Genomic DNA, 9318 nt, shown 5'->3' on the forward strand with positions numbered 1-9318 from the left:
CCACCAACCCTCCTGCCACCATTAAGTTATAGGGAGTAACTCAAACCTCACCAGGCCTAAGAATAACATAAAGAGCTTGTGGAACGTTTCAAAAATACAAATCCTCAGGCATCACCTGTTTCAGTAGAGCTGGCTTGACCATGAGTTGGGTTTTTAACAGGTGATTCTGATCAGTTGGCCCTCATCCCATCCTTCAAGAAACAGTTTGGCACAGTAGCATTTGACATGATGGATCACTTACCTAGAGGAAAACTCTCTCCTCCTCTCCTGGCTCTCACACCACTATTTTGTCATGATGGTCAGTTCCTTTGTATGCTCCTCTTTGTCCTCCCCTCTCCTTCATGCTAGTTTCAAAGTTTCTGTCCTCAGCTGCCTTGTCTACTAACTCTCCATGCTCCCCGATCACTAGTGTCTTCCATATCTATGACTTCAACTACCATCAAGTACAACATTTAACAAGCTTTTTTTTTTGTTTTAAGTTCTTGCTCTATCGCCCAGGCTGGAGTGCAGTGGCACAATCCCAGCTCACTGCAGCCTCAACCTGCTGGGCTCAAGCAATCCTCCTGCCTCAGCCTCCCGAGTAGCTGAGACTACAGGTGCGTGCCACCATGCCCAACTAATTTTTGTACTTTTGTAGAAACAAGGTCTCACTATGTTACCCAGGCTGGTCTTAAACTCCTGAGCTCAAGCAATCCTCCCGCCTTGGGCTTCCAAAGTGCTAGGAATACAGGCGTGAGCCACCGCACCCAGCCTAACTTTTTTTCTAAGTACTGGATCTGGGATAGATTAAAAATAAATGAATGAATGTACAGGTGATAGTCAACACAGTTAACAGCAGTGGAGCACGAGCACTGACAGTCGGAAAGGGAGCTATTCTAATTTTACAGGTAAAGGATCTGAACAGACATTTCTCAAAAGAGACACACAAATGGTCAACAGGTAAAGAAAAATTGCTCAGCATCCCTAATCATTAGGGAAATGCAAATTAAAACCACAATGAGATAGCACCTCAAACCTGCCAGAATGGTCTTCAGCCAAAAAACTAAAGCAGAGTCCTTGAGGCGCCTGCTGTGCTGAGCATTAACCCTTCAGTCACTGGATCTCGGTGAGGTGGAGGGTGGCAGTGGCCCTTGGGAGAAGAGTCCTGAAAGAGGGCAGGGAGGCTCAGGGTACTTGGGGGCGGGGAGCAAGGAATATTCAGTACAGCAGCTATTTACCAACTGCTATGGTAGTATCTCAGTGGTTTTGTTTTGTTTTTTGAGACAGAGTCTCATTTTGTTGCCCAGACTGCAGTGCAGTGGCGCGATCTCAGCTCACTGCAACCTTCGCCTCCCGGGTTCAAGCCTCAGCCTCCTGAGTAGCTGGGATTACAGGTACCCACTACCATGCCCGGCTATTTTTTTGTGTTTTTAGTAGAGACAAGGTTTCACTATGTTGGCCAGGCTGGTCTCGAACTCCTGGCCTCAAGTGACCCACCTGCCTCAGCCTCCCAAAGTGCTGGGATTATAAGCGTGAGCCACCACATCCAGACTATATCTCAGTGTTTTTACAACCAGTCAAATGCTTGCAATGAATGAAAACAGCAGGTCTAGGGGACAATTCTAATCTAGTTGTCTGGTCAAATAAAATATGGTTCTTGCACACTATTTACACAGACTCAGTCCCAAAAGCAGGTGTCTCTCAAGGTCTCTGGAGATTTAGATAGCTCCAGAGTTAGTCCAGGCTGACTTAGCCTTCAATGTTCCAACAATACCTATTCCCAGAAGGCTAGAACAGGAGGCACTTTACCTCTTAGCCCAGTGCTTCCCAAACCTCAATTGTGCATGCAAAATCACCAGGGGGATCTTGTTAAATGCAGATTCTGATTCAGAAGGTCGGGGGTGGGCCCTGAGATTCTGCATTTTCTAACAAGCTACGAGGCAGTGATGATGTGAGCTAAGAGGCAGTGATGATGCTCAGAGTGTGGGGACCACAAGATTAGAATTTCACTAATGAGAAGTAATTGCCTGAAGCTAACAAAGGAGATGGAAAAAAGAAAGAGACAAAGAAAAAGAATAAGAGAAAGCAAAGTATGGGTCTTGAGTGTGTGGATGCAAGAGGGAAGAATAAAGGGAGTTTTTAAAAAGAAGAGCCATCTGCAATGGTGAGAGTGAGCTGCCTTCAGCAGGTCATGGGCCTAGAACATCTACCAGGCAAGGAGAAATGACAAAACAACCTAACAGAAAAAGGACAGATGCTGCTTATAAGTGCATTCCAAGACATCCAAGATGTTGACTTGATATGTAGGAGCTACAGGGAGAAATGAGCTACAAGGAGCTAGAGGGTTAATGAGATTAGCTGTAATCTCATTAACCCTTTCTTACACCGAGGAGGAAACCCAGGACAAGGTAACTTGTCCATAGTCACAAAGTTACAGGCAGATTTGCATTTGCACACACCCAGGTTTTTTAACTCACCTTTTAACAAATCCTGCTGCCTAACAACAAGAAAAAGAAATCACATCATTGTGAGCTCCAGATGAAAGGTGGGTGGTCACAACTTGAAAACAAATTAGATCAGTTAGAACAGTGTCTTCCTATCTGGGAAAATCAACCTAGTGTAATTATAATGACGGTAATTAGCTGCCTCTATCATTCAGGGCACTGATAGAAAACCTGTGGCTCCCACGTCCCTAGTGACTTGTAACAACTCCCTGGCTGGGTTCTGTTTTCAGAATTAAGTGAGGCACTTCCTGACAAGCACTGCAGCAGCTGTTCCCAAACGGGCAGGAGTGAGCATTGAAAATGCAGTCCTCTGCACCCTTTCACTCCCAACCCAAACAAAACCAAGCAAAAACATGTAACAAAAAATGCTTATTTTATTTTACCTTATCTTATCTTATTTTATTTTGAGATGGAGTCTTGCTCTGTCATCCAGGCTGGAGTGCAGTGGCGCGATCTCAGCTCATTGCAATCTCTGCCTCCCGGGTTCAAGCAATTCTCCTGCCTCACCCTCCCAAGTAGCTGGGATTACAGGCACCTGCCACCACACCCGGCTAATTTCTGTATTTTTAGTAGAGACGGGGTTTCACCATGTTGGCCAGGATGGTCTCCAACTCCTGACCTCAGGTGATCCCAAAAAGTTGGGATTACAGGCGTGAGCCACCGCGCCCGGCCTCTCAACGTAACGATTTTAAATTGCTGTTCTAACAGTGAAAAGACAACTGCAAGATACTAAATGGTATACAGTAGTCCCCCTCCTCCAAGGTTTCGGATACCGGAGGACAACTGCAGTTTGAAGATATTTTGAGATATTCTGAGGTATTTTGAGATACTGCATATTCACGTTTTATTACAGTAGACTGTTAGAACTGTTCTGTTATTATTGTTAATCTCTTACTGTGCCTCATTTTTTAATTAAACTTTATTGCAGGTATGTACATATAGGAAAAAACCATGGTATATACAGAGTTCAGTACTACCCAAAGTTTCAGGCAGCCACTGGGGGTCTTGGACCACATCCCTTGCAGATAAGGAAGGACTACTATATCTTCAAAATACTGTTAATTTTCAGTTACTGGGTTTACCATCTCTGGATCAGTGGTTCCAATGCTCAGTGGCTAAAACGGAGCTGTGAACTTGTTAAAACGAAGATTCCCAGGCACTGCCACCAAAGAGTCTAATTTAGAGGCTAAGGGTGAGTAGTAGACATCTAAATTCTTAACAAGCACCCCCACATCCCCAAATGATGTTGATGCAGGAGGCCTAGGGGCCACACTTTTGAAACATTTAACTATTTGTTTATAATATACTAAACGACTCACAAAGCATAAATATTCACCTAGAAATGGCCAATAATAAAACAGCACATTAAGAAAAAAATTTAACACACCATGAGCATAAATGCAATAAAAAAATTATTAAAAGAACAAATGGCAGATCTTGCTAATCAAAATAACCAAAAACTTCTACATTTCAAAATTATGTAAAATTTAAAAGAAATTCCTTTGGAAGGGGAAAACGCAACATATAGAAGGAAAAATGGTTGCTATCCTTCTAATACATAAAGATTTAAATACATATCTATGCCACAACAGGTAAATAAATAAAAATACAAAGAAAATTCACAGAATACAAATACAAAATAAAAAATATTCAATTCTAAAGCAATAAAACCGTGCAGGTTAAAACAATGTATTACAAATTTATTTAACAAGCGCTTTTAAAGTAACATTCAATGCCAGTGATGAAGTGAATACTCAATGCAAGTGATAATGGAAGGCCCCTGGTAAGCTTCAAGGGCTTATGTCAGCATTATAACTTTCAAAAATTGCTTCATTCAAAAATCACATACTGAGTACCTACTAGGGGCCCAGCATTTTGAACAAAAGATGCAGAAATCCAGCCTGGTGGGCCTTACATTTTAATCACACTCTAATACCCCTTCCACAAATGTATACTCAAGAAAACACACACACACACACACACACACACACACACACACACACACGGAAAGAAACATGCACAAAGCCTTTTTTTTTTTTTTGAGACGGAGTCTTGCTCTGTCGTCCAGGCTGGAGTACAATGGCGCCATCTCGGCTCACTGCAACCTCTGCCTCCCTGGTTCAAGCAATTCTCCTGCCTCAGCCTCCCAAGTAGCTGGGATTACAGGCACATGCCACCACACCCGGCTAATTTCTGTATTTTTAGTAGAGACGGGGTTTCACCATGTTGGCCAGGATGGTCTCAAACTCCTGACCTCAGGTGATCCGCCCACCTCGGCTTCCCAAAGTGCTGGGATTACAGGCATGAGCCAGTGCGCCTGGCCAGCAGAGCCTTTTCTATGTAGCTATTCATCAGCATTACTTACAGCAACCCAAAAAATGGAAATAAAATACTAAATCATTAGGATAGAAAATTGTTTCCAAATAAGACTTAATGAATGGAAAAATGCTTAAGTTAAATGTAGAGTGGAAACGGTAGTAAATACAATTGTGCATATAATTCTTTTTTTAATGTTAACAACAAAAAAACGACAAAATTACTTAGTGTTACCTACAGGCTGTGAGATTATGGGTGACTGGTTTCTGTACCTTTCAGTAATTTCCAAATTCCCTACAAAGCAATCTATTTCATAATAACTATTACTTTTTAAAAACTTATCTCTGAATAAGGTGAAGAAACGGGGCATGATTCTTTGTTTTTATACTGTGGATGGCTAATCACTTAAGAGCAATGCATTCAAAAGTAAGTCCAAAGCATTACAAGTTGTTTCCACAACAGTCAACGGTTAAGACCAAACTTGTAAATTTTTTTTTTAAAAAACACATTCAAAATGCTGAATGAAATACAAATAGACAAGAAATCGATTTAACATAGAGATTTAACCAAAGACTGTAATAAGGGGACCACCTGGAAGGTGGACTCTATTGAACAAAAGTTAACAAGAGAAGCCAGCTGAAGGAGGAGATAGCTTTCAGACAGCCACGGAAGGGAATGCTGCCTCACATAGGAAGTCCAAAACAGGTCTAAGCCATGCCATTTTCTGACTACCACTGCTTACTCCTTAGAAAGAGAACCAACCACCATGGCAGTGTTCAGCAAAGCTCTCCTACATTCCAAATCTCCTGGTGAAAATACCATACTCAGGACTGAGAGGGCAGCCCAAGCAACCGCAACGCACCCTCTTCCCAGGATCAACAGCACCGCCCAGGCACCCTACACACACCCTAGCTACATCAGGAAGCCACCCTCCACCAAGATCGTTCCTCACAGTCTTCAAGTAGATGGGGTCACCTCCAGCAGGTCATCCATAAGGAATCCTGCCTTTCCTGTCCGGGAATGGTCTGTGCAAGGGTTTGTACTTCCTTCACTGTTCTGTGTTTCCAGCTGGATCCTGGAGCACAGGGGCTGTGCCCTCCACTTCTTAGTTCCTAGTCTATGAGCCTGGCAGCGGCTGAAGCCAATATACAAACCAGTGAAAGGATGAAGTCTCTTTCCATGATGTCAGGTCTAGAATGGAAATATTATTAATTTCATGTCTCCAGGTTGAATATTTGTATTGGGGGTAGAGGGGAAGCAGGAAAGGACTTCCAAAGAAGAGAAGGTTAGGGATGGGCAGTGCAAACAGCTTCACTATTTATTTTAAAGTTACCAGAAGCACTTATATTCTCCACAACCTCTGCAGTACACCCAGATGGCCACATTCATATGGGGAAGCCATCAGGCACAGAAAGGAAGCATGTCATAGAGTCTGAAGCCAAACCAACCTAAACTCAAAGCCTTAGTTTCCTCATCTGTAAAATGGGGATAACTATGCCTAACTCACAACGTGATTGGATCGTGTATATAAAATTCAACACCTGGCACACAAAAAGCACTCAGGAGATGGAAACCATTTATCTGCTGTGTCTTATGACAGATGAATCCACGAGTATCAGATGGGCTCTCTTTGTTGACTAAAGCCAAGAGACCCTTGACAATGATCTCTTCTCCTCTGGACACACAGGGCTGGAACTCGCAGGAGCAGGACTGAGACGGGAGGTCCTAGGTTAGAGTAAGGTGTTTGCACTAGCTGTATACTGCCTAAAAGAGACTCATTGTGTCACCCCAACCCTGTTTCCACCCAGCTATGGGAAATCTCTGCAGAGGCTTCAGGTGTGGATATGTCTATGGGCCAAGAGCAGGGGTGGGAGGCAGGGAAAGTGATGACTGTGACCTTGAGCAAGGCACTTCTCTGCCTTAGTTTCCTCTTTGGTAAGCAGAGTGGACCTGTTCCATGATCCCTGAAGTCCTCCCTGTGCTTCTATTTTACCATCCCCTCTAGGGCACTGGTTATAATTCTCACAGGTCCAAGGGACAGCTTCAAATGTGTTCCAATTCCTCCCAGCCAATGAGTAGCCCTTTGGCCCTGCTCCCACGAGAAGGGAGGATTCGGAGCAGCGTTCACGGCTTTCTGGTTTTTGTTCTGTGTGCAGCAGCTCTCCACCCCGAGCTGCTCCTTCCACCTTTCCTTTTCCGCCTCAAAGTGGTCAAGTGCCTGTGCAGGGGCAATCGCTGGCCTGCAGTGTCAGCTCAGAGACGGTTTCCAGACCATCCTGTGTACAGGCTCAGGGTGGACAAATAAACATTTTGGAGAAGCAATAGGAATTAAATCATTTCTTCCACAACAAAACCCTCATGCTTCTTCATAAATCATGCCTCTTCATTCCATACTGATGAACAGTCACTAAATTGCATCTGTTATAAAAACAGCCCTTACTCCTTTCATGCCCAGACACTTAAGAATCAAAATATTTTCACACTCCATTGTACTAATAATGCCTTGCAGAAGTAATACCAATAGCTATTTCCCTGGAAAGATCCGTGGCCAGGGCGCTTTCCAAGAGGTTTTCTTTCAATGTTCTTTGTGTCCTGCTGCACGGGGGGACACGGCCGGCCTGCCCGCATCTGGGGGACGCTGGGCTTGTCCCGGTAATGCAATACTCTTTTAAAGCACACCCCGAATGCACCCCTTCGCCCCGACAATAAAGTATCTCAAAACATTCGATATGCCACATCATACAGCCTTGACAAAAAAGCACTCTGGTGCCTGCATTCTGCAGGAAAAACCAGGCACATTCTGAGATGAAGCCACCAGACCCGCTTCGGGTTCCACGGACAACAGAACAGCTTTGCAGACCCCTTAGCAAGACCGGCCAGAAGCCGCTCGCTTGTTCGTTTTAATTATTCATTTCCCCCGTGCCTTTATTTGTTGAGCCCCAGAAGAATGGCAAAGCATCTTCCAGAAAGGACGGCGAGGGAGCTGGAGAATAAAAGAGGATGGGCGGGGAAAGCCGGGGTTTTGAAAACAGCAGCGATAAAGGCAGGCGGGGTCGCGGCCGCGTCCCGAGGGTCTCGGCGGAGCTTACCTGGGGCGCACGAGGCCGGCCGGGCCAGCAGCAGCAGCCAGAGGCCGGGAAGCAGCAGCCCCGGGCGGCGGCGGCGGGCGCAGCGGGCGGAAGGCCGTCGGCCGCTCGGCCCCGGGGCCAGCGCGACCCCGGCGCGGGGCTTCCCCTCCATGGCCGCGCCTCGGCGTCGGCGCCGCGCCCCCGGCATTCCCGGCCGGCGCCCCGGCCCGGCCTCGCGGCTCAGCGGCTCTCGGGTCCGGGAGGGGCGGCCGCTGCGGCTGCGGCTGGGACGGGGCGCCGCGCACCGGCGCGGAGGGAGGCCGGAGAGGCGGGGGCGGGCCGGGCCGGAACCGCGGACAGGGGCGCCAGCCGCACGCCCGCCTTGCCGCTCCGCCCCCTTCGGAGCCTCGGAGCCGCTGCCCGGCAACGCGCGGGCCCGGGCGCGGGGCGGCGAGCACCCCCTCCCGGCCGGCCGGGCGCCTGCCTGCCTGCCTGCCTGCGGGGCGGCCGGGGCAGCGTGCGCGGGGCTCGGCGCGGCAGAGGCGGCGAGGGCGGCGAGGCGGCGCGGCCCAGCCCTCCCCCAGGACCCGCCTCCCGGAGGGAGCGCGAGGGGCTCGGGGGGCCTGGGCCGGGCGGTGCCGCCCCGACCGGCACCCAACCCCGGGTCCCGCCGCGCGTTCCCCCGGGCGCCCGAATCAGGGTAGGCCGGCAAGCCGGGGGAGGGGGCCTCTCGCCTCCCTCGCTCCTCCTCTCCCGCCGACTCCTTGCGGGCAGCAGGTGTGAGGGGCGCCGCGCTCTCAGGACAGCCTCGGGGCCGCGGAGGGGACAAAGCCAGACAAAGTCGGGCTCCTGCGCTAGAGCTCAGCGTGCAAGGCAGGGGCGAGCAGAGCGCACGCAGCTCTCCCCCGCCTTCCTGCCTTAAGAAGGTGCGGCCACCTCTGCGGGTCTTCGGGAAGCGACCCTGCGCTCAGGGCCTGGGAGGCCCGCGGGACCCTGCACTTAGCAGGCCTTGAGCAGGCGGCTGCTGAAGCGAATGGGCGTGGAGCTGGGGAGACCCGCATGGCCAGGCCGTTTTAGGGAAAGTGGCGCTCCTGAGAGGTGGAGAGAATGCCCAGAGAGCGTTTGAGGGTTGGAGTCCGCGGGGGGGGAATGAGGAACGGGAAGAAGGGAGTTGACATCTGTCAAGTACCTACTGTGTGCCAGGCACGTCACTCTGAAGACGCCCCGTGGCTTCAGGGTCTAGGGAGGAGGAATTGGAAGTTTTGAATCGTTGCATCCCACTGGCATTGTTGCATCAAGCAGATATTAACGGTGTGTGTGGGGGACACTATCTCATTCTGCAAAAAAACTATGGCAGACAGCGGAAAAGGTGAATCATTACACTGGCAGAGGGATCCTCGTGGCTATTCAGTCGGGTTCCCCTGCCAGGCCCAGCCCTTGAAGGGGCTGCC

At 48.7% G+C, this 9318-nt stretch overlaps 1 protein-coding gene across 5 annotated transcripts in view; it reads right to left on the bottom strand.

Annotated features, from left to right (window-relative positions):
- KIAA1549 (KIAA1549 ortholog) overlaps positions 1–8355 on the bottom strand; it is a 150419-nt gene extending 142064 nt beyond the window's left edge. For 2 of the 5 annotated variants that reach the window (XM_055393204.2, XM_055393203.2), the window contains exon 1: positions 7889–8351. In XM_055393204.2, the coding sequence (XP_055249179.1) occupies positions 7889–8075 (187 nt within the window). In that variant the 5' untranslated portion in view covers positions 8076–8351. Of the gene's footprint in view, positions 1–7888 lie in introns of all 5 variants that reach the window. The other 3 variants (XM_004046297.5, XM_004046296.5, XM_063708795.1) reach the window with 2 other exon arrangements.
- Positions 8356–9318: the final 963 nt, after the last annotated feature.

This window comes from Gorilla gorilla, chromosome 6 (assembly GCF_029281585.2).
Source record: "Gorilla gorilla gorilla isolate KB3781 chromosome 6, NHGRI_mGorGor1-v2.1_pri, whole genome shotgun sequence".
Taxonomy (NCBI): domain Eukaryota; kingdom Metazoa; phylum Chordata; class Mammalia; order Primates; family Hominidae; genus Gorilla; species Gorilla gorilla.